Source organism: Rhamphochromis sp. 'chilingali' (genome assembly GCF_963969265.1).
Source record: "Rhamphochromis sp. 'chilingali' genome assembly, chromosome: 12".
NCBI classification, from domain to species: Eukaryota; Metazoa; Chordata; class Actinopteri; order Cichliformes; family Cichlidae; genus Rhamphochromis; species Rhamphochromis sp. 'chilingali'.
In genome coordinates this window covers 29,097,556-29,123,668 of record NC_137939.1, presented here as the reverse complement: position 1 = coordinate 29,123,668, position 26,113 = coordinate 29,097,556, and the positions used below count along the sequence as shown (strand labels likewise).

At 40.2% G+C, this 26,113-nt stretch overlaps 1 protein-coding gene across 1 annotated transcript; it reads right to left on the bottom strand.

Moving 5' to 3' along the window:
- Positions 1-1,217: 1,217 nt before the first annotated feature.
- On the bottom strand, positions 1,218-18,100 carry rcc2 (regulator of chromosome condensation 2). Its single transcript, XM_080899767.1, has 13 exons — positions 17,953-18,100; positions 16,688-16,909; positions 16,196-16,289; positions 10,499-10,642; positions 10,293-10,424; positions 9,955-10,043; positions 7,644-7,758; positions 6,825-6,991; positions 6,524-6,704; positions 5,714-5,819; positions 4,554-4,626; positions 2,836-2,913; positions 1,218-2,096 (listed from the first exon to the last, which is right to left on the bottom strand). Exons 2-13 carry the CDS (start codon positions 16,886-16,888, stop codon positions 1,992-1,994), a joined length of 1,485 nt encoding a protein of 494 aa, XP_080755893.1. The 5' UTR covers positions 16,889-16,909; positions 17,953-18,100; the 3' UTR covers positions 1,218-1,991.
- Between the last annotated feature and the right edge of the window lie 8,013 nt (positions 18,101-26,113).

Here is a 26,113-nt window from a genome sequence, read left to right as displayed (position 1 = left end):
CTTTGATGTGAGGAACCCCCCCCCCCCCCCTCTCTGTTTCTACACTACTCCGCATTAAATCAGTCATTATTTCTCTCTGGTTTTCTTCCACTACAGTGTTGTCCGGTCTTCCTGGTCATGAGCGCCCCTCTGAGCCTGGTTCTGCTGTAGACTTCATGTTAAAAGGGAGTTTTCTTTCCCACTGTCACCAAAGTGCTGGCTCATAGAGGACAGCAGATTGTTTGGATTTTCTCTGTATTTTCCGATGGTCTTAACCTTACAATGAAGCACCACGAGGCAACTGTTGTTTGGTACTGTACAAATAAAACTGAACAACCTCCCCACCTCTGAGGTGGATGGATGGCTGAATCGTTTTGTTCAATCTGACCTGAGTAGAGGTTTGACTGCACAGACAAATTCATTTACAGGAATCTTTATTCAACCATTTCAATGAAATAAAAAAGAAGAAGCAAGAAACAAACCAAACAAAAACATAACCCAGAGAAATTTCACCATTAAAAAGAACGCACTGCACCTTATCACGTTGAACGAGTTTAGACAGTGCATTGGTGGTTTTGAAGGTTCAGACCTGTTTGTGAAATTGCTTAGAGCGCTGTAAAAGTTAAACTTAATGAAATAAACAAGAGAAAAAAAAAGAGCTAAGAGACTCTGTGGTCTTGGAAGGACTGAGGCGCGCATCATTGATGCAAACATTGAAGAAACAAGGAATGTAACATCAACATGAAGTGCACAGAACATGGCTGCTGTGTCTCAGGTAATATTCTTCCATACACTTACTATTTAATGCATAAGTGTGCTCACAATGACAAGTGCGACTGCATAGAGTAAACAGAGTACCTGAATGGTATACTCAACAGCTGGACCAGGATCCGTGTTGTTGCACCAGATCATCTTTTCTTAGTTTCCTGTATATCCATAACAACAATAAGCTTGGCATTTTTCAGACTTTTGGCAGTTGTTAATAAAGCTGTGGTGTTGTAAAACTGCACGTGGATACTCCAAGTATAATTTGCAAAGGAAAAAAAGCTTTTTAAACCTCATTCTGGGGCAGTCTCCAAAAGTGTTTTAATCAGATTTGACTTACGATTCTATGCATGCAGTTTGGTCCTGGTGAACACTAAAGTCAAACCTTCAATTCAATCAAAAGAAGCTTCAGAATAGCTGCCCAGAGGCATTACCAAGATGGCTGCCAAACATCAAGACAACTTCAGTCAGTGGAGAGTATACAACCAACTGTGTTTAATCTGGGTAAACACTATCCTGTCGACCTTAATGCAGTCTGCAACAAAGTACTTAAGTGCACTATATGGAAGTGTATTACTGGAAGTATTCAAAATGAGACACAGTGTATGTTCCAAATCCTGATTATAATCTGCAGCAGTCGCATACACTCGGTCACACTGCCACAGACAAGATGGATCAGCTGATCCTCGGAACCAAATAAACAAGAATTCCATAACCTGAACATACATGTAGAAAAAGGCACAGGTATGGAGTGTTGGTCTTTAAAATGCCCCCAGTAGGAAAAGACCGAGGGCTCCTGGAGTAGCACCTGTAAATGTCACAACTATCAATACTGAAACAAACAAACAGAATTAAGAGACCCGACATGAATGAGAAAAGAAACTGGAATGGGTTTTTTGGGAAGCACAACTTTGCTGGACGAGATGTGCTTAGAACAAACCGTTGCAGGCTCATTGGGAAGTAAAGATATCTTGACCATTCATTGTGAGAGCTGGACCATCCAGAGCATCTGTCAGTCTCCAGTCCCATCTTCTCTGATTTGAGTGTCCAAATTGTTGTGGAGTCTGTTGGGAGTCGAGATGTGTGGATAACCTTCAGACTCGTGAACACCTCTCCCCTCAACTCAACCATCCCACTAGCACGATGCCGTGACTAGTAGCGACTGAACAGGTCAGGTATTCCTGCTGATCACATGGTTGTTCCTCTGCTCTGTGAAATGGGTTGAGGTGTCACTGCTGGTGGGCCCTTCAGATTGTTCGGGGGTTGTACTCAGGCAGCTTTTTAAGTTTCTCCTGTTCCTGCTCAGTATCCTGTCTAGCAATGACCAGAGAGTGAGAGTAGCCCATCACCACCTGGAGAAACAACACGCACGTTATTTGAAAGAGAAGGACATTTCCCTGCTTCGTGGTAAATAGACAGGTTCTTATATTTCAAATCTACCCGAGTCCTCAAAGCGCTTTGTACAACCTGCCTCGTTCACCAAGTCTCACAGGCACTTTTGTCGTATGCTTTTTCAATTTAATTTAGCTGACTTTTTTTTTTTAATATACCACCACATCACAACAGATGCCTCAAGGAACTGTACATTGTAAGGCAAAGAGCCTACAGCAACTATTAGTTGCTATTGTTATTATTAATTGCTACAATGTGTAGCAATTAGTCTACAGGTTTAAGGACATCACTACTGAAGTGGAGTACAAGCAAACTAGGGCTGATATAATGCTTATTCAAAGTTTTACTTTTATTCAATCCAAGCTCACACACATTATACAGTTTATCTACCCGTAAGCACTTATAACTCACTCACACACACACACACACACACACACACACACACACACACACAAGAATACTCAAGTTTTTGGGAGTCTGGGATCGACTCTGCAACCGTCTGATTGGTGGCTGACCAATCAAATCCAAGACTGTCTGAAACTATGCATCAGATTTGGATCGGATCATTCACACATTCTAATTATGTGAAACTTTGGCACTGCTTAATTTGATCAACGATTGATCAACGATTGATCAGCGATTGTAACAGTATGCATCTTAATGACTCTACTTCAAATAGTTACCACCTTGTCCATTTACCTGCTCAATGTAGATGCCATCCAAGGTCTTTACCTCCTGGGCGGTGGTGGAGGATTTGGGTTTGGTGTCTCCGTATCCCTGCAAGATCAATGACAGATGTGATCAATGTTCATCTCCTATCTTACAACAAAACAGCCAATATCACAATATTTCACTTGCATAAACATTGTTCGAATTTGGAAGCAAGTCACTGGTCAAATTCATCTTCATGTGAATGTCAAAGAGATTTTGACAAGACTGTAGCAACACTAAAGCACACTACAAAGTTTCAATGTAACAAGACTGTGGAGTCTTATGATCGTTTTCCAATTCATCCTCCAACTTTAATTTTCCTGTGTCCCACTTATTTTAAGTTATATTAAAATAATTTAAGTACTAAGTTGTTTTGCATCCTTTTCCCCTGTTTTCCCTCGCTGCCTACTGAACAGCCATCGGATGGTCTTCTGGTTTTTCGCCTTCACAAACTATACAACACACTGATGGCCCTGGATACTCATACTGCAGTCAAAAACAAAAATGCACAAGGTTGGAATCAGGCGGTGGGATAAAATTGTTCTTAGTATACAATGAAGTGCAAGCTGCGCCAAGTTGCAACTCTTACAGTTTAACAAGTCCATTTCAGTCTGGACTGTCAAAACTGATTCCAAAATAACTGACCAATGTGAAAGATGCAATGCCTCTTCTTGTAACCTGAGCCACATGTTTCCACTCCTGGTGTAAAATGAACAAATGTCAGACTGACTATTTCATGATCATGTCTAAGGTTTTAGGGACACGGGTAAATGCGGAGCTTTTCATTGCTATTTTTGGGGGTTCCACTTGTTCCCCTGTAGATTACAAGTCGTTCTCTGTTAGGAAGATATATCCGCCTTCTCTGGAGTTCACTTTTGACTTCCCCAAGTTTTTGTGGCTCAAAGACCAGATTTCTTTAACTGGAAAAGATCAATTTCACATTTAAAAGGTAGCTCTTAATTTCTTTCAAATTTCTTTTATTGGTTACATTTTTCCAACTATGTCTGTAGTTTGTGTATACCCTGTAAGTTGATTCTGTTCATCTTGATGTTTATCATAAATCCCCCCTCCCAACTGGAAAACTTGCTACCTGGCGCACTGCTCTGAGCATGCGTGTTTAAATACTGTCAGTGCGAGTTTCAGGCGAGCAATGAATGAGACTCGCTCGTCGCTTGGATTTTAAGGAGGATGTCAAACAAAATGTGGTAATTTCCAAAACATGCTGTAAAACTATTGCTGCAAACGACGCAGTGGCATGAATTTATTCCACCAGCTGAATCATCCACTGCAGAATTAAGACTGTTTTACACTCTGCACGCCAACGTCTCCCCACACACCAGCGGAAACGTTAAACCAGCTGTGGCACCTGTGACTGTTCTCGGTCAGTAGTTTTTACACTCAGTATCTAGACTTTTGTTTCTGTAATTTGAGGGCATCACATTTTTTATTTCACAGATTTTATGTTATTAGCACAAAAGAGCATCTGTGTAATTTCAATCGTTTTATTTTGTCTCACAAAATATTGATATTTTCACTAACTAAATTTTAATTTTATTTTAACTAAATGTTACTATTTTAACCAAACAGAACTATTGTTCTGTATGTTTTTTGTTCAGGTTTAAAAACAAAAATAACGACAGATTATGTAGACGATGGCCTACAAAGCTGTTAACACTGGACATGTGATGTCTCATAATGACTCTTACCAGCTCTCCAAATGTGGGCGAGGGTCCCCAGCTGATTGTACTCTCATCTGCAGCAATGATGATGCTGCTCTTCCTGATCGATACAAACATGCAAACAGAGTCAGAGCTACGGATGTAGATAAGAAAACAACAAATAGTCCCAAAAGTGTATGTAAAACACTATTAAAAGTGCTTTACTTACATTAATTGTATTGTAAAGTACTATACATACATATTACACATAGGGTGCTGAATAACGACCCATCTTATCTTAAAGACCTCATAGTACCATATCACCCCAAAAGAGCATTTGGCTTTCAGACTGCAGGCTTATTTGGGTTTCCTTCAGCTTCCTGGTGCCTCTTCTGTGGAACCAGTTCTCAGTCTGGAGTCAGACACCCTCTCTACGTTTAATGCAACAGGTCTATGCTGCTGAAGGCTTCCCATGAGGAGTGTGACGTGTTTTTTCTTCACTCTCTTTTTTCATTCACTGTGTTTTTACACCACTCTTCATTTAATCAGTTATCCCTGAACCTTGTTCTGCCAGAGGTTTCTTCCTTTCAAAAGGAAGTTTTACCTTCCCACTGTTGCCAAAGCGCTTGCTCAAAGGAGGTCATGTGAGCGTTTTCTCTGTATTATTGTAGGGTCAACTGTTGTTTTGATTTGGAGCTATACAGGTTAAACTGACTCTAATATGCATATGATAATATATCAGTGTGTGTGTGTGTGTGTGTGTGTGTGCGCGCGCGCACAGTGAACCTTCAAAGGTCAGTCTATAAATCAAAGCGTGAGAGAACTGACCCTGAGGAACTGTCCAATTAGGGCAAGATAATCCCAAAACCAAAAAATACTGCCGGCTGTGAGTGGTACCCCTCAGCTACACCTATGGCATCAATATAAAAAAATCCTAGGCGACTTCCTTCCTGACTTATCACATTCACAATATTTTCAGAAAACGTGCCTTGTGATCTTGAGGTGGAGGTTTAAACTTATCTGAGGTTTCTAGTAGATACATCTATGGTATGAATCTACGTGAGCTTGTTCTTGAGTTATCACATCAACAAACCGTCCACGCTGTCCACCCACCTGGTGGGGTCCCCACAATACTCAATCAGGCTTTTATGGCTGAAGGGTAATAAAAACCAAAAGAAAAAAACGAAACAAGTGACGACAGCACTCACCCACATGCCAGGCTGCGGATCTTCCAGCCACAAAGATCCTGCACAGCTTTGGGGTACATGGTTGACTCTCTAGAAGTATTGGTCACCCCCCAGAAAAACAGCCCACCTGTAAAATACAACATGTACAGATTTATACGTGTGCTCCTCTCACACCTCTCATTAAAATTGTAGTTTCTGTAAACAACCTTGCAAAGAAAAAAAAAAGTTTTCTGTTCTTTAGAAGACAGAAAGTTAAAGCCTTTCTTTTTCACGATTACTTCTTTATGGTTTCAACAATTTGAATTCATTAAAAATGGAAAATAATAATCGCAGCTTGTAATGGCTTTTTGTAGCAGGAAATAGCCATAGTACAGTTTTTGTCCACTAGGGTCTGAATGGCATACACGTCATCATCTGCTAGGCTTCTGCTTCAGTGACGTCTGAGGGAGTCCATCCTCTTTATATTGAAGAACTGGTTTATATTTAATTGATTTAATTCTTCGTTCTGCCAGTGTAATCTTATGCAAATGACTATAACACAAGTCTAAAGTATGAGCAGACTGATAGGCGCCTCTTTTATGCTCCTAATTTCCTTCAAACAAATTTACTGTGCAGCTACAAAGTTACATTTTAACTCCATGAGACTTGTTTCTAAAATTCAGTTTGTCTAAACTGTTGATGGAATGGACTGGTGGGCAATTCTGCGTGCCATATGACTTCACTTTCCTGAACATCCAAGTTAAACAAGAATCTGTGAAAACTAACAGTATCAACGTTCGTGCAACCTACTTGAGCGAGACTGTTTAGAGATCTTGTTGCAATGTGACATACCCATCTCGCTGACAGCAAACGAACATTGGTAGCCTGCATAGATCTGACTGGCACCACGGCCAGGAAAGTCAAACAGCTTGACCAGCCGGGGAACCATCTCATCCTTCTGCTCGGTGTGACCGAGGCGCCCATAGCCGCCAAAGCCCCAGGTGAACACGCGCTTCTGAGAGTCCAGCACCAGCTGAAAACACAAACAGCAGCAGTTTGTAAACCCTTTTGCAAAATTAAAAAAAATCAATCAATCAATCACTGGCCATCTAATTTGATTTGCTCCTGATAAGACTTCTGGGAATCCTCTCACCGTGTGATTAGCCCCGCAGGCCACGTCTCTCACAACCACGTTAGGCACAGGCATGATCTGGCCATCCTTGGACTTCTCAATGAAGATCGCGACACGACGAGGGATGAGCTCACAGTCGAACTCTATGCGCTGGGCACGAGCTATGAACTTTCCATCACTGTTGTGGCCTGCAGTGACAGAGATGCAGAACAATAAAAAACTAATGGAGTTTATCGTTCCCAACACATCAGTGCTTTCCAGTGCACAAACTACACTACTGTGTCTACATGATACATATCCCGTGGTATGAATTTCAGAATTCTATGCCACCTCATTCTCAAGTTATCACATTCACAAACTTGGATGTCCATGCTGTCAGCCCAAGTCTAACCTGGGAAATTCACCATGATGAAAATCATTTGCGTGCATTTAACTACAGTTTTCTAGAATAAATCAGCAAGAAAGGTTTTGTCAAACACGTCAGTGATGGTGAACTGTAATGGGCTCGATATAAAATGTCATTTCATCTTGATAAGTGTGTAGTTTGTTAACATATGAAAACACTTTATTTACCAACCCAAACAGATGCACCTATGGTATCAATTTCAAAATCTCGAGTTAACACATACACAACATTTTTGGAAAACTTGACCCTGAGGTTGAGATCGCTGAAATTAAAACTGCTCTAAGTTTTAGTAGATGCACCTATGGTAACAATTTAAAACTCCTAAATCGCTGAGGCGTGAAAACTGGTGTCATTGCAAACAATCTTCTGCAGCCTTAAGCAGTTTTAAACTGTAAACAATGTTAAAACATGAAAACAATGTGCTGAGAGCTTACCCAGCTGTCCATACTCTGGGCAGCCGAACGAGTACAGGTTTCCTTTGCAGTCCACCACCATGCTGAATTCAGCACCACAAGCCACCTTCACCAGGGGCTGCCCATTGTAGGAAATCTAGAGAGAAACACAATTCAGTTTTATTTATATAGCGCCAAATCCCCACAGTTGCCTCTAAGTGCTTAATACTGTATGGTGGCACCCTAAAATAATGGAGCGAAAACCACAACAATCAGACAACCCCAGCAGCCTAACCCCATCACAGCAAAACTAAGGGAGGTTTCAGGGTAATCCGATCCAGCCCCAACCAGCTTTATTAAAAACGATGCTTTAAGCTTATCTTAAAAGCCACGAGTATATCCGTCTCTTGACTGACTGGTTCAACAGAAGAGGGACCTGAAACCTGAAGGCTCTCTCTCCCACTCTACTTTTAAATAGCCTAGCAGGCAGTCTGAGAGGAAGTGATATGGCTCAGCACGAGTAACAATAACTTTAATTGTGTATCACATTTTAACTGAATTTGTGCTTCACAGTTTGAATAAAAGACATATTAAAAGTATACATGTTCAGACATACAGACCAACCACATGGGGTAAAACATTCATTCCAACATACACACTTAGATGTAAACTACAGCCCAAAATAAAGAGGAAAAGATTAAGGGAACGCTAACCTATAAATGTGTTTTCAGCAGTCGTTTAAAAGAAATCTCACGCTCAACCTGACAGGGTGTTTGGGCACCACAGCCTCACCAACATAATGTTAGGAGACCCTGGTTAGAGGATTGGACAGGTCAGCCGCAATGGTAAGCTCTCTGAAGTTTACCAATGCGGCTGACTAATCAAAGGTCCTGGGACCCTGTTTCTCAGCTCATTCCAGGTGCTGCATGTTTGTTTTTTTATTACAGGTACAGCAGTTTGCCATACATTATACAGAGCTCGAGACTAACTTTTTTTCTTAGGTGCATCAGCATAAAAGTTGGGTGCACCCAAATTTTTTTGACCGCATCACATTCTTTACTTTGAAAGGGCCTGCTTCACCGCTCCACTTAAGATCAAAGTGGTATGTGGCCCGTGATGTAAAATGAATTTGATACACATCGATCATAATTTAAGACCAACGCATTAATTAATCAAAGGAGTAATTAATCATATGATTATTGGGGTTTTCTCTGTATTATTGTAGAGTGTTTACCTTACAATATACATGCCTTCAGGCAACAATTTGCTACATTTATACAACACTGTTTCTGATGCTGGATTTAAGAAATAAGTTCGCTTTTAAAACATGTAAATGTTTTGTTCTTATGTATCACTTTTCTACTCTGCAGGAGTGCTCAAAGTTCTTTATACGATGCCTCATTCACACCTCTTCACACAAGCACTGTTTCAATGCAGAAGTGCTTTCTCTCTAACATTCACACACATTCATGCTCTGATGGATGCAACAGAAAGCCACTCCTGTTTGAGGATTCTGACAAGAGGAGGCAGCGGTGTTGATTCATTTAAATTAACCACCTCACTGCTGTAACCAGGTTTCTAGCAGGCAGAGTAAATCAATAACTTGATTAAATAATTAATCATTTACTCACAAAGACTTAGAAGAGCGAGACCACTATAGAGTAAGTTGTGCACAAGAAAACTATAATCCAGGCAAATAATTTCATTTCACAGGATCAATTAAATTCCTTGCATGTAAATTCAATAACCTGCATGTGAACTTAGCAGCCACATGCACAAAGAAGCCACTGTCTACGTGAGTATGTCTCCTTGGTGCACTGTTGCAGTTTCACAGTCTGTGGGTAGCTCTCTGCGCTCTAAATCCTGTATGCACAAATCAACTGATTTCTGAATGTTGGAGGCAGAGCACAAAGGAAGGAGGTGTCCTGCTGTGGTCACTTTGATGGACTGTTCAGGTTACAGCTTTAAACTGAGTTACATCGCGGCAGCGCCGTAAGCGCCGTTTTAAACCATATTTGTTTACAATTTGGAAAATAAAGTTAGCAGAATTAACGATCCACAGTCATTGTTTGCTGTGTAGCAGAGGAATTGCTGACAACCAAAGGATTCTAAGGTAAACTATGAAGCCACTGCACTGCTGTCCCATTAATTAACAATTTTGTTTTTGTTTGATAATTTTATATAATTGTTTTGAGTTTGTTTTTGTTATTTTGAAACCATAAAAGCTATGGAATAGCAGATTAACTGTATTCATTTCCTGTGACTGACGAGACTTGGACAGCAGTGACACCTACACCACCACACTTTATCATCTGATAAAGGAAGGAAAAGTACGAGTTACACCCTGGCTTACCAGTGCTGGGGTGAGGACTGCATCAGTCTGGTTGCCCTGACCAAGCTGGCCCAGCTTGTTCTCTCCAAATGAATACACAGCGCCATCCTCTGAGGAGACAGAGTACCATCAGCAAACATGTTAAAAGCACAGAGCCATTACCGACTGGATTTCAGTTTGGAAACATCCTTCGATGACCTGTGCAATCAAACCAATAATGCGTAATCCAATCCCAGAATACACTGGTGTTTTATTTCAACAAGCGGCTGTATTACATGATCTTGTGGCTGTTCTGCACAACCACTGAAAACAGCTGCTGTTGTGCAAGGAAAACCCACACAGTCCCCAGTTAAGCCTACCTGTGAGTGCCAGGGTGTGATTGCGTCCACAGGCTACAGAAACAATAACATGCTCTGCCAGGGCCTCGATTAACTTGGGAGCTTCCAGGCGCTTGGTGTCTCCATGACCCAGCTGACCTTTGTCATTACGACCTAAGGAAGCAGGAAGACAAGCTCAGTGTCTGATAACACAACCAACACAGACAACCACTGTGCATGTTACTTACCCCAGCTCCACAGCTTGCCCTCTGTGGTTATGAAGAGACTGTGAGCAGCACAGGGGCCGGACACCACGCAGCTAACCTGGACGTCATTTAGGCAGCCATAACGATGAGGGCCCCAGAGATTTTGGCCCAGGTTGCGGAAAGCAGCTAAGAAACACACACAGAACCCGTGTCAAGACCCCCCACACACACAAATGCACAACACTGGCACAACCAGTGTTGCCAACTCCTCATTAAGGAAAATCGCTATTGGCTGTCCTAAAAGTTGCTAGAAGTCGCTAAATGACGTCATTGCCTAATTTGCATAATTGGTCACGCTAATCTAATTGTAACCTATGTTGTTGGAGAGAGAAATAACATCGTGGAAGAGACATAAAGTGAGTAAAAAACGTCCTAAATGCATTTAGAGTTTATTTAGAACTACAAATTAAATTTCTTTTAGCAATTGTTTTTTTTAATGTCACAATTCCAACCCTGCTCCTTTGTCCTTGGACCGGCAAAAGTGACCCGAAATAGGCACTCTGGTGGAGTTACTTTGTGTGTGTGTGTGTGTGTGTTTATAAGTAGTTTTAAACCTTGTGATCCACAAAACAGCATAAGAGTAAAAGAGTAAAAGAAGAACTGACTGCTTGTTGAGAGTAAAAGCGATATACACTTTCACATCTTTTTTTAGTGACTTTTTTTTAAGAAAAAAAGTCGCTAAGGGGTCTGAAAACTCGCTAAATATAGCGACAAAGTCGCTAAGTTGGCAACACTGGGCACAACGCTCCCTCTGTACCTTATTCTGTTCATAAACACTGCATTCTTTAAGAATGCTGACATTTCTATAAACGGAGCACAAAAAAGAACGTTTGTGTTTGATCATTTCTTGTAACAATACTTCTTTGTAATAACTAAGCTGCACGGTTGGCTTGGAGAACTTTAATAGTTTAACTGCACAAAAAACATTGTCAAAAAAAACAGCGTTGACTGTATTTATGTGCCAAGTCAAAAATATACTTTCTAAAGAAAATATTTTTGTTAAATGCAAAAATATATAAATAATGTCAAGTGCAGTCAAAGCTTAACATTTTTATTGGTCTGTGGAAAAAATGTTATATTTTTAAATAAATGCAATTTCATTAACACAATATTTTATATTATTTCAATTTTATTTTATTCAAAAAATATTTCAAGTGGATGTGGTCTGACACTGCCCACGGCCCCCTTTAGACTCACCCCTGCTTGGCCTTCAGTGAGCTGGGTAATATAAACATGCTAAGTTAACAGTTCATCTGCTGACTTTAACGGAGGATTTTTCACTGTGTAAAACAAACAGCGGTGGAGACAAAGTTTACTTTTCTTCAGGTCAGCGTTTGTTGATCAGGTGGTTTGATGAGGACTTTGCTAGCTTTTCCCAGTAAAAGGTTTTAATGGCGATTACAGGAACAGTGCCGCCGGTCAGCCCGACCTCCCGATGTTATCAGCTCCACCTCTCTGCTCTTCTCCGGTGTGTAAACAGACTCTAGAGCAGGGGTGCCCAATCCCGGTCCTCGAGAGCTACCGTCCTGCAGCTTTTAGATGCATCCTTGTTCCCACACACCTGAATCAAATGAATGGCTTGTTATCAGGCCTTTGCCAAACATGATGGCATGCTGAAGAGATCAAACCATTTGATTCAGCTGTGTTGGAGTAGGGATGCATCTAAAAGCTGCAGGATAGTAGCTCTCGAGGACCGGGATTGGGCACCCCTGCTCTAGAGTGACGAAAAACTAATAAAATGCACCTGGAAAGTGTGGCGCATTATGGCGTGCATTTTTAAGGATGCACTATTCAAAAATCCGTGACAACCACCTCAAAAAACCAACTTATCATACATCTAGTTTCCTTTGAAAACTGCAAGTGGCCAGAGTCAGGAAAGACTGAGAAATCCACTGCTGCAGCTGAGCTGTGGTGTCTTTCAGGGAGAGCAACAGCTTCCCACTCCTGCTGATACACCAGGACAGCAGTGAGAGGAGGCAGCCAGCTGAGAGATGGAGAGCAGAATAGACACGCTGTTGTGCCTTTATCAAAGACTGATAGTTTAAAAATAGTTACCCGTTTTCAGGTAATATTTAAATAATTCTGTCATTAAAATGGGATGTTTTCAGTCGTGCTCAGGTCCTACAAGCAAAAAGTAAACAGGTAGTTAAACCTTCGACAACACTTAAACATCCAGTTACATGAAACATGGTGTATTCTGGATTATACTACTGTTACATCTATGTATTTGTTGCATGTTATTGTTGCAGATGTCAAATGCTTTATATATTTTACAGTAAGTTCACAATGATGATATTCATTTGCATCATCTCTGCGCTGTTAGAGCCGTTTAAGACTGATATCTTTTCCATCTGGCTTGAAACAGTGCACACATACAAGTACTCCCAGTGTCACGCGAGCTTTTATTTCCTAAACAAAACTTACACTTTAATTTTTTTTTCCCATTTATACTTCCTTTGCAAAAAAATATGTTTGTAAATTCTGGATTTGACATAACCAAATAGATTGGAATATAAATACTCACTTCATGTAGTTAACACCATCATCAGCTGGTTAAATAAACAAGCCCATTCACTCATTTGCGGTCCAGATGTCAGCATGAATGAACCTATTTCAGACTCTTTGGCTGCAATGATTTTTTTAACCCCAGGATCACACAGACTGTGATGTGTACGGCCAGTTCATAGTGAACAGGCTGCATCATCAACTGACTTCTCTACTGCAGATGTAAACTAATCAACCACTTATTGATTTTGTCTGGGTCTGTATGCCCCTGCATCAGTTCTGCACCATAATGAGAACAGCAGTCAGGTAAAGACAAGAGCATCCACACAGCAAACAAAAGCACTCACATGCACAGAGAGTGCTTTTTCTTGGAGCCAATTTCTTTTTATGTTGTTTGGGAAACTGTTGCAGTCATTTATTGAAAATTTTGCAAATAAATGAAAATACAGGAAGCACAAAGTCTGTGCAGTTCTAATGAGCTTGAAATGAATATTTGATACGTCTTTGTTCTTTGCTCTCCTCTATGAAGATAACACCACACACTGCTGCATCTCTCTCGACCTCCTACATAGATACCAGATATTGTAAATTTGCATTTGTCACTCCTTAAGACCTGCTGTCACTGAATTTTGAGGAAGCTTGTGAGAGCTTTCCTTAGTAAATCAAATTTTTGCCATTTCTGTCTTGAACAAAGGTGACGACAGGATTCAGGAAAAGTTGACTCTAGAGGGTAAAGAATGGCTTCTTGACAGCCACACATCTACTTCTGATGAGGCTTGGCATACAGTAGACGGATCAACTGACAGGCCAGATGCATCTTTTAGATCCTGTGTTGAGTCTTTGCTTGATTATGTTCTTATTTCTTATGGACATTAGTTCTTGAAGATCTCTGAAAGCTTGGAGGATTATTGTTTACAATATTAAGCAAAGTATAAAATAGAAATAAGACGGCTCAAGATTTTTGAGGAATCATTTTCAATGAGTAATTAGTACTTTTAACTGGTTGTAATGAAAGATACAATCAATGTGACTCAAACTGCTCCAATGTTACAGGCTTAAAGCTTTCAACATGTCCTGATGTTGTCTCCACACTCTCAGATGTCCAACTAGGGGCTAAATTTGACGAGTACCTGGAATCTAGTTAAGTGCTAGGGGTTCAGCTTCCAGTGCAACAAGTCTGCAGCAGTATATCACAGCTGATAACATTTGTCTAGATCAGGGGTGCCCAATCCCGGTCCTCGAGAGCTACTATCCTGCAGCTTTTAGATGCATCCCTACTCCAACACAGCTGAATCAAATGGTTTGATCTCTTCAGCATGCCATCATGTTTGGCAAAGGCCTGATAACAAGCCATTCATTTGATTCAGGTGTGTGGGAACAAGGATGCATCTAAAAGCTGCAGGACGGTAGCTCTCGAGGACCGGGATTGGGCACCCCTGGTCTAGATGATGTTCAATGATTTCTCTGCCCAGGATATGCCCCTAGTGCCCCTGAAGACAACAACACATGGACTTGATATCTACAATATGGTGAAGAGATTCTTCATGGAGGAAAAAAAAAAAAGAAGATACCAGTGAAAAAGCTGTTGACGTAACTACAAATGGAACAGGCGTCATTGTGCAATGTAAAAATTACACAGATTTCCCAACATTTCTACATTACCCCCGCACCATTCAGCAGCAGGTGATACATGCAATATGACAACTCCCATCATAGAGATCATAATTAGCATCTGGAACTTTTAGCTGAATATGGTAACCTGTTACAAAACACAAAGATCCGATAGTGCAGGCGGGGGCGAGTTTGGCAGTGTTTTTGTCACTTTTGAATTCAATGAGTTAATGCAAACCCAAAATGAAGACATCTCACTGGAAATGCATTTAAAGCTACGATGAAAATTCTCTCTGTACATTTACAGAGGAAGAAAAAAATCCCTGCACTTTCCCTCTGTGCAGTCAGTGCTGAATAACAATGCTTCTGCATCTGGGGCTTTGGACGAAGCTGCAGACAAGTACGCTCAAGTCTTAAACAGACTCGGGCAAGAGTTTGAGAACAGGTTTAGTGACTTTGATCGACTTGAGCCATGTGTGTGTTAGTCATCTGAAATCATTTCATGTAAGTGTACACGACATGCACTGCTGAACAGCTAAGTTCAACTTGGATGCTGAACAAGATTAAAATCCTAACAAAATGACCTCCACACATCTCAAGACTCACTCAGAAGTGCAGTGTTGTTTATATTGTAATTATAGCCCAGATTACAGTTCACTGGTGTACAGCATATCTGTAAGTGGGAAACCAGGCTTCCCACTAACAGATATTTACAAAGACGTTTTCAGTAAAAGACGCTGTAGTTCTGTTAAACTCAAATATTGTACAAAAATGTGATCAGTTCAAATAAAAAAAATGTTACATGATTTGAAGTTGTGACAGTTAATGGTTTCTTAAAGAAAATTATTTTAGACAAAATGCTACAAATGTGTTCATTCATACAAAACTGTCAAAATATTTACAAAAATATCACAAGTGGAAACAGACTTTCAAATGTTGATACAGAAGATTCGCACAAATAAACAATGTTGTGAATTTAAATCTGCATTCCCCAAATAATTGCAAATATTAATTCTGGGGAATCCTCGACACTACTGTGATCAGGTCACCCGCTCTCAGATAGAAATATTAGCACTAAAGGGGAACAGCTAAACTTTGTTATTCAAGATATCATACAAGTAGCACCTTGTACTACTCTGTATGCTTCAAGTAACTCTCAGTTTAACAAAAGGTCGGTGACCCTTGACCTAAAGCGCAGCATAGGTTGACCTCACAACTACCAGCACCATGGAAGCTCATGAAAGGTGTGTTTGTATCAAACAACAGACAAACTGTTTGATAGAATAGAAAGGTAAAAATAACATTTTGTAGCTTTGATTATGCACTGAAGCCTTTTCTTGATAAAAATAGTTTCTCTAACAGGCTCAGGACTACAGTGTGCACTCTCTGTACAAGGACCTCAGGAAGCTTCTTAATCACGCCATCATCACCAAAATATTAAAAATGACTAGATGAGTCATACTCCCTAAGAAAACAGGATACACGTGGCCATGCCAACATACAAAAACTAGACTATCCTGCGACACAGGTACATTATAGGATAGCCATTTGAATGGTGTTTACCTTGCTGTTTGGGAACCTCCTTTCTTCCAATCAAATCCCAGTTGGTTGCCCCAAAGATGAGCAGTTGGCCCTTTACCTTTGGGCACTCGAGTTTCTGCAAAAAGAGGACAATAACTATAAAAAACAAACAAACAATGAATAAACAAAAAAATAAATCTAATCTATTTCCTGGGTCAAAGGGAAAAGTAGGTTTTATTTTGTATTATTATTTAGCAATAACCAAACAGGGACAGCTTTAACACAAACTTTTCATACAGCAAATATTTCTTTTTAAACAAGAAAAACAATGAAAAAATTCTGATTAAATTTCATATTACAGGTCAGGCTGTACTATGAGAAGGGAAAAGCATAAACACACATGCTGATGAAAAACAACAAAGAAAGGCGAACGGTTTGACTGACGGTCATTATCAGGTAATAACTGAGAAATGTTTGTAACACAGAACACTTTAACTTTCAAAAACCAGTCAGTCTATGTTTGATCAAACGCACTATTTTCTCTTTCACGTCGTCTGCCACAGTGACCGGTTGGAGACCAGACTTGGTGGTGGGTTTGCCGGATTTCTTGTTGTTTTCCTGCTCAAAGTCAAACTCGTCATCACTGCTGAAATCCCTCTCTCTCCTTTTCCCGCTGGCTCGCTTCCTTTTCATCCCACCATTCCCTGAGACATCTGTCACCTTCTTGCGTGGCATCTTTCAAACTCAAGCTGTTTTCTGTGGAAAAGAAGAAACCACATAGTGTTATTCAGACCACATGGAAACTTAATTGTCAAAGAAACAAAGGCTGTGGAAAAGACCAAACGAAGGCTTGTTGAATAAAACTACTAACGTGTTAAATTACAGAAACACTTATTTGAAGTACAGCACAACACAATAAGATGTGAATGAAAAACCCTGTGCAGGAGTTAATTACCAAAAACTTCAACTCATTAAACTCGTGGGCTGGTTATGGCGGAATGGACGTTATTAAAAATAACTAAATGCTTCAAATCGGTCTTTTGTTAACGTAAACTTTGGCGAATTGGCGAACTTCACTGGCTACAAGTTCACACGCTTGAGTTGATGCTGCCAGCACTATATGTGTGCCGTTATATAAGTTTGCCACATTCAAGAAGCCCTAATTCATCTCTATTGTTACGTACAAGCTAATAAAATCTCTCCGGTTTTCTTAAATTACATTCTTAGTGGCTGTCTAATACTCGGCTATTCGACATTGGCGTCGGGGGAAATACACAAACAAAAACAACCACCTAGCTTGTTATGCACACACAAAAAAACCCAGCAAACTATAACAGTGCACCGGTTTAAGTTTGCGAGCTAGCTGCTAGCCTCATTAGGCTGAGCGGCTAACCTCTGTCGCTCTTTGTTCACATAATGGTCGGGTACCAAGCTAGCTGATGTGCTAACACACGGCGTACGAAGTTAAATAGTTAGCCGCTACACAAACAAGCTGCGCAAAGTTTGTATATTGTACGAAAACACCAACACTCTCGAACCCACCGTAAAATAATATCACATAAAATGGGAAAAATAGACGACTTGATAGGTTTCATTAAGCTAACGTTACCTCTCTACTGTATGCTAACACACATCCTAAATAAAGACATAAACACAAACACTCTATAAAACGATGATACAACATAAAACTTTATCCACGTTTTCTTGGCTGGAAATTTTTTTAATAAGCCCAGGTACAATCTGTGTGATTTCGGGAAATATCATTATTAATTTTAGACAACTAAAAATAAATCAGATACCGGCGATTTCCTGGTTCAGCGGCTCTCTGTCCGTCTCTGGTTTGATTGATTTGAACAAAAGAAGCTGCAGTCTGCTTTTACACCACGTGGTCTGTTTTTCGTATTCATACAGGAAGCCGATACACACAGGGGTGCCGCCGGGTGATATGGGGCCCCGTGAAGAAAAACAGCACTGTGGCCCCCACCTCGTTCATATTGCAAACCATGCGAGCCCAAAAATATAACACTGTACAGACATCAATATTCTGCTTGGATAATTACATTTTATGACTCTGTGCAAGCTTGATGAGATTTTTAATGTTAACGTTTGCTAATGGTTGGTACCTTATACTAAAAACGAATAAAATATACCTTTACTACTGTTTAGAAATATATATATATTTACTTAATGCACAGTTTGTGTGAAGCACCTATAATTTTGCTGTACATGTACAATAACAATAAAGGGCTATTCTCTTCTATATAAATTAAATAATCCTCTGATATGTTTTTTTCAAACAAAGTATTGCAACATGAAATTTGTCTCTGTCCTGAGACCTGGTGGAAATAAAAATAGATTTTAATCTGTTTTAGCTTCCTGAAAGCTCTCACCACCTGCAACAGTCAAAGACAGTGTGCAAAATACACCCAGAGCTGTACATCTCTAAAGGTTCTCTGCTCATGTTACAAAATAAATAATGTGTAGAAAAGTATATTTCCCAAAGGGCCTCCTGCAACTTTGAACATCACCTACTTCTTGGGTCCTACCTCTGCTCGCCACACAGCACAACCCTGACAATAGCAGCCATGGCAGTTTGTCTTCCTGCACCTGTTGGCTGTTCCTACAACAGTCCCAGCATGGGAATAATCACTGCCTAGAATATAAATAAAAACACCTTAATCTGTTTTATTTTATCTTATTTTTCACTGTGGTTCATTCATTCATCTAATTTGTTTTTGATTAATGTGTGTAGACATGAGTGATTGTGTTTATGAATACTGCTGTGATGGTAACTATTTATTTTATTAAGAAATAATATTTTTTCCATATGCTTGACTCGGGTGTTTTTTGGCAATAAGCTCTCTAGCTTTGGAGCAAAACCCTTTGACATGAAACTGAAGATAGAAGGGTGATAGAAGTGTTGCACAGCAAGCCTCGAGGGCCGGTGTCCCTGCAGGTTTTAGATCTCACCCTGAGTCAACACACCTGAATCAAATGATTAGTTCATCATCAGGCCTCTGGAGAACTTCAAGACATGTTGAGGAGGTCATTTAGCCATTTCAATCAGCTGTGTTGGATCAAGGACACATCTAAAACCTGCAGGACATAATTCACACCAACACTCTTTCTGAAACAGCGAAGCTTCAGACATCGTTAGATGTTGTGATGGCCAAACCCGTGGCCACACTCTAAAGTCGGTAACTTTTGTATATTCAGTTTTCATTTGAACATAGTAATACATTTTAGTTGCCAATAACTTTATTGATTGGTTTGGATACATTTGTTCTATTTGTAAGCGCGCACATTTAGTTTACTTATGTATTCATACTACTTCATTTCTTTGCTTTCTGACTAACCTTTTTCTTTTTATTTCTTACCTGCCATCATCCCTGGGAGTTGCTGGACAAAAGATGGCAGCCAGGGTTTGAAACCATTAAAAAGGACGATAATTGGACCACACCACCACTTCCTGCTGAGGGGGGAATGTGTGTTTTCTTTACTTTGAAAACAAAGTATTTGTATTTAATTAAATATTTGAGTTTAGGGTTTAATGGGGTTTTGATTTTCTTCTTTAGGGTTTAGTTTATTAACAAACTAGATTGTACTGCATCGTTTGTGATTTATGATTTTGTTTTGTTGGTTACCCCTCATGTGTCACAATGGTGTGATCAGCCATTATATATACCCTTGTATGTCATTTCATGTTTAGGTCAGTTATGTTTGTTGGTAGCAGTCATTTGGGTTGTTAAGTTTGCAGTCTTTGCCTGAGTTCAGTTTTGTTACTTTGACCTCTTTTATGAGCTCAACATTTATTACTCTTGTAAATAGACCTGACATGGGCTGCCCACATTCAGGTCCAGACCAAAAAGGCTAGGCAGCGCCTGTATCACCTACGACAACTGTGGAAGTTCAGGGTCTCTCCAAAGATCCTCAGGATTTTCTATACAGGCGCTGTGGAGAGCATCCTCACACAGAACATGACATCGTGGTTCGGGAACAGCTGTGTGAAGGACCAAAAAGCTCTCCAGAGAGTGATCCGTACAGCAGAACGCTGCTGCAGGATTGCTCTCCCCCCGCTTCAGGACACCTACACCAGGAGATGCCGGACTAGAGCAGCGCAGATACTGAAGGACCCGTCCCATCCTGGCAACAAACTGTTCCAACTTCTGCAATCTGGTAGAAGGTTCCGCATCTTCCGGGCAAGGACAGAGAGACTCAAGAGGAGCTTCTATCCCCAAGCCATCCGTGCCCTAAACACACACACCCGCCCTCTCACATCATCTATAATTGACTGAGACAGGACTCTCTTCCAGACACTAAACCAAGGAACAATGTACATTTCAAATTCCTTTAATTTTAAACATGTTTATATTGTCTATCCTGTAAAATAGTCAGATGTCTATTCATATTAATGTACAGAATTCACCTGCTTGCTGCTACTACTGCACGTAGTACGTACGTATGTACGTACGTCCACACAATTGTTGCACATGTCAAGGAGCGTGTCAGGCTACATTTCACTGTGTGTTATACTTGTATAACTATGCATGTGACAAATAAAGAACCTTGAAATATAATTTTTGGGGGTTAAGTAAATGGAAACTATATTTTTCTAATAATTCCTGGGACTCCTCCTGTTTTTTCAACTCGGTCCATCACAGATGTCAACAACATGATCGGATGTCACATGGTCACAGTTTCAACCACTGTCCAAACTGTGAAACCTAAAATTAGTTTTGTTTTTTTTGGCTTTTTTCTCTGCTCATTTTTGTCCTGCTGGAGTATAAACTCCACAGTATTTATAAATCCATTGTTCGCCTTTGGACTTGACTTCTCTTCTATTGGTTATCCCTACACAGAAAAGAGAGGGGTGCTGGTGGCCATCGCACACTCGTTCTCTCTAACCTTCTTACTCACAAGGATCAGCACACAGTAAGCATTATAGCATAGAATAGGTCTTTATTGTCACTGTTACAAGAACAATGAAAGGCAGTTTGGCATTGTTCCATGAGTTTAGGGTTTAATGTAATACTTACACAATAGCGTAAGTATTTACACAGTAACACCGACAAATTTACATTAACACAAGAAAGATATGTACAAGTTATATATACATCTGCATACATACGGATACATTGAGTGTGTGTGTGTGGGGAGGGGGATGCTGCTGTTGCACATCGAGTGGGGTGGGGGTGCTGTTGCTACTATAATAATTACAGTTTAAAAATGTAGGAATGTTGGTTGCAATATAGTAAAAATAAAAATACGGTCTATAAATAAGGTGTAATGTCCATGAGTGTTGGCAGTGCAGTTATCCTCCAATCAGGGTGGAGGTAGGGCATGTTTGATAGCCTGTGGGTAAAAACTTCTATTGAGTCTGTTTGTCTTTGAGATGATGGACTTGTAGCATTTACCAGAGGGAAGGGGGAAAGTGAGTGTCCAGGGTGCGAGGGGTCCTTGATGATGATGATGCTGGCTTTCTGCTGAAGTCTGCCAGTATAAATGTCTCTGAGGGGGGTTAGTGAGGTGCCAGTTGCCCGCTCTGCTGCCCTCACCACCCGCTGCAGTTTCCTCGTCTTCCGCGGTGCAGCAGTAAGTCAGGCTCTCGATGGTGGAGCGGTAGAAGTTTACTAGCAGTCTCCGGGGTAATTGGGCCGGACGCAGCTTCCTGAGAAAGTACAGCCTTTGTTGTGCTTTCCCTACCTGGTGGGAAATGTTTGTGGACGAGGTAAGGTTGCCGAGATGTGGACTCTGAGGAACTTAAAGCTTTCTAACCTTTCTACCTCCTCCCCATCAATGTAGAGGGTAGAATATCTCAGAGTAGGTTAATTAGGTAAGTATAATTTCAGGTTTTGATTATTTTTTATTTGATTCTGCTTTTGCTCTGCACCTGCTAAACTCCTTTAATAAAATACTCCGCAATTAAAGTGTAAATTGTTGACATTTCCTTTGTGAAGCAGTAAAGATAAAAACTTGAGAATTAATCTACATTAATATGAACAGCTCTCACTCCAGCAGTTTAAAAGTAACAGACCCTTGGGGCTTGGTCCAAGCCATTAAATTCAACCCAGTCAGTTACCAGGTACACAGATCTAGAGGTCAGCTGTCCTTAACGGGTGTGGCTGGTAGGACCAGGCCTGCAAAGCTACTCAAGCTCCCAGTTTTTAATCAAAAGAGGGAGGGTAGACACCCAAAGGGCTTCGATCGCCTCCCCCATTGTTTGTGAATGTTAGACAGAAAGCTTTTAAGCAAAAAAGTGCTTGTACTTAATACAAAAGTGCTTGTATTAAATGGTGTGAGTGGGTGAATGAGGCATGCTGTATAAAGCACTTTGAATGAACTGGGATATTACTTGAGTGTACTGATGCAGCTGCAATCACAGCATTGTCCTCTGTTCAGAAATGCTCTTTCCCGTTTTACATAAATGGCGTTCTGTCTTCTTGTTCGTCTGTTTTGTGACATTTGTTTAGGCTCATGTTGTTTGCTTTCCCGAATGATAGATCATGCATTTCTCCTGGCACGTAAAAGCATATGTTACTCTGTGCTGAGGGTTGGGCACATTTTAACGCTGGTTTAAGGTACAAATCAACTTTTAATTGTCCCCTATTACTAATGAAAATCTCACTATCAAAGTCTAGCATGTCCCCGTTGGTAAACTTGATTTGTTTTTTAACCAGGTTAATGTGATCAGTGAATTGTGGCACCTCTTGAGATTTAATTTTGACCAAAAGTCTTTGCCATTGTTAAAAATCTGAATTCCTGTGGATTTTTACTATTGTTTATGCCATCTGCATTTTCTTTTCAATATATCCACATACCTGAACTGATGACTTGGTGGTGTTCCAGGCTAGGATAACAGAGCGCTCTTTTTCACTTCCTCTATATACAAATTGGTGTCAGTAGGTAAAACTGGGGAACCCATGGCACATCCATGTTTCTGCCCGTTAGTACTGGCCCTTGTATGTCAAATATATGAAATGAAGACAGTTCCAAGAGCAGACTCACTTGAATCGGTGCTGATCCTGTTGCTGACGTTGGGACTAGCCTGTAATTTCTTACAAACCTTTGGGGCTTTCAAACCCCAAAACATGCCAAAAACTGGTCCACGCTAAGGATAAAGTCTTCGGTACAAATAGTGTATGCTACTAAGTGTCAGGGGGATTTATCGTCTTTCTGGGATGTTACCTGAGTCTTTGCTATTGCTGGTATCAGAGGCTGTAAATCCAAAACTATTCTACATATCTGTGGGCAGTAAAGGATAAAACAGAAATGTGTGTGGAAATTATACAATATACAATACTGGGGGTTATAAGCCTTAAAGATGAAAATAAATTCTAACATAAGCAAATATGTATCCACTAGTTAAATTTGAAGTCTAGTATTTCTTTTTATTTCCTCCACTAACTCTAAGAAAATTTACTTTTTAAGGAACACGGTTGAGTATTTAGTAAGTGAACTAAACAACTAAAGTTTTACCATATTGGTAAATAATCAGCTAAATTCCACCAACATCAAACTCTGATACAAAGTCAATTACAGTTACTTCAATGAGTAAAGCCCCAGAACACCTGCAGCAATAATCATTTCACTCACTGTCAAAGCCTCATCTCACAGTCTCATGTTAAGCTGCAGGCAGCTGCTGCAGTACTCTCCTGAGCGATAGGTGTCGCCACTCAGACAGTATCTCCACATAAGCGTCTCAGCTTCTTGCATAATACAGTGCTGCTCGCTCGTTGACTTTGTTAGTTGTTCCCGTACACGACTCAGGGGGACGATGCCTTTCAGTCTGTGGCACCGTGTCTGTGGAACCGTCACCACCACAACAACATACTGTCAGATTTCTGTCAGAATCTGCAGATTAAACAGTACAAATAAAATGTTTACGTTGTCTTCCCAACAGTTTCACTGACATCTACGCTGGATGGCCAGGAAGCGTTCGCGATGTCGTATCGGGTGCTTCTCCGGCGCTGATAATTGGCTTCAGTCTTGTGTCGGTGACGTAAAAGACGGATTTAATGCAACTTGACCGTTCAAACAGCAGTCGCTTTCTAAAACATCGGATATGTATCGGATTCAGTACCACATACGAAAGTGACCCAGATCGGATTTGAAAATATCGGATTTGCGCCGTTCACACTGTCATAGCATGATCGGATATGGGTCGCATAGGGTCAAAAAAATCGGATTTGATGCGCTTTCGCCTGCAGTGTGAACGTAGCCTAAGTTGACTCTGTGGATTCTTTTAAAAAGCAGCTAAAACAAAAGGCTTGCTGTTGAGAATGTTATATTGAATTAATATTTACTTAAAACTACATGCTTATTTTACTGTCTTTATTTAGTTAATTAATCATTTTTGTAGTCTTTTGTGTACAGTGCTTTATGACCACTTGTCTGTGAAAAGTGCTTAATAAATAAACTTTACTAAACCTTTTCTACACAAGCAAAAAAGACAAAACCAGAAAGCAAGACTTTGTTTTGTTGCAAAATGTTTTCCACAAACTCAAGTTTTCCAGCTGTTCCAACAGCTAAGCTTCTGCACTGGAGCCTGTGTTGTATAATTGAAATGGTAACAAAAACCAACAGGACACTTGTGTTTTCATGCCAGCTGCGGTGGCCACAGCACAACGCACCATGTTACAAAAATTGAGAGGTGCATGATGACCGACGTGCCTCAAAGGCTGTGTTGCACAACGCATGATATGATGTCTAAATCAGCACAAAACATCCAGTAGACAGACATAATGCCTCCATAAGGCCTGTCTGACACCCATCAATAAAAGCTGCCATCATTTCCAATATTAAGCCTTAATATCATTTGAATGTATAACATAAAAAAGAGGGGGAATTATTTACCTATCTACCTAGATAATTTTCTAAACATATTTTTTATTGTTATGTATTTCACATTTTGACTGGGTAAAGATTTAGGCCCCAGCCTCAAGGGGCCACTGAAGGAACCAGTTCTTCATATTGGATACGTATATCCTCCCCAGCATTGCTCTTTGGGTTTGACAAGTATACAACAAGCTGAAACTCAATATGAATGTTCATAGCTGAAGACTCAACTGATATTGATCCTAAAGTCGTTTCCTATCACACACACTTTTCACATTTCACTGTTCCTGCATGTCCACGATGACTCCTGGGGCTAAAATTTGTGAAATTTCCAAAACAAGTTCAGCAAACTACAAATGTACATTTTTTAAATCCAATTTGTTAACAAAAAGCATATAAAGTGTAAAATACAGTGCTACACAGTACCAGCTGTACTGTGTAGTACTGTGGCATCACAGCAAGAAGGTTCTCAGTGTTTTGCGTTCAGTGTTTTATTTGTTCCTGAGTAAATCAGTTTGGCTGAGATTAAAGTTACAGTTTTCACACAGCTGAATGAATGTCAGACTGAAAACGATTAAACAGAAGTGTGAGATGGTCGAGAATTTACTCTTAAAAAAAAGAAACTTTTTGAATGCAGGATATTTTATTGACACAGTTTAGCAGGAGCAAATCAAAAGCATAATCAAATATTCAAGCAATCAAATAATTTGAATTATACTAATCCAACCAACCTACTCGGAGCTAATGCTGACTTTGTTTTGATCTTTAAGAGGAGAGCGGAAAGCAGAAATGGGCACGCCATGGCTACGATGCGCCTATCTCTGTGTGGATATAATCCAACAGGAGAGGAGCCCAGTTCTTGTTTCCAATCAGAAACAATGGAGAGAGAGAGGGAAAAAGTCAAAAATCATAAATTAAATGAGTGGGCATTGGTTGCTCCTGTAGTGTTACTACTACAGAATAATTCCTAATTTTCCACATTCCTACAGTCACACACAGACACTAATCTGTGAAGCTGGATCATGTTCACACACACAAAATCCAGAGAATAATTTTCATTACTCAAACTGCACTCATTCAACATATGAATCATAATTATATTCTTTATCTTTCATTAAGAATAAA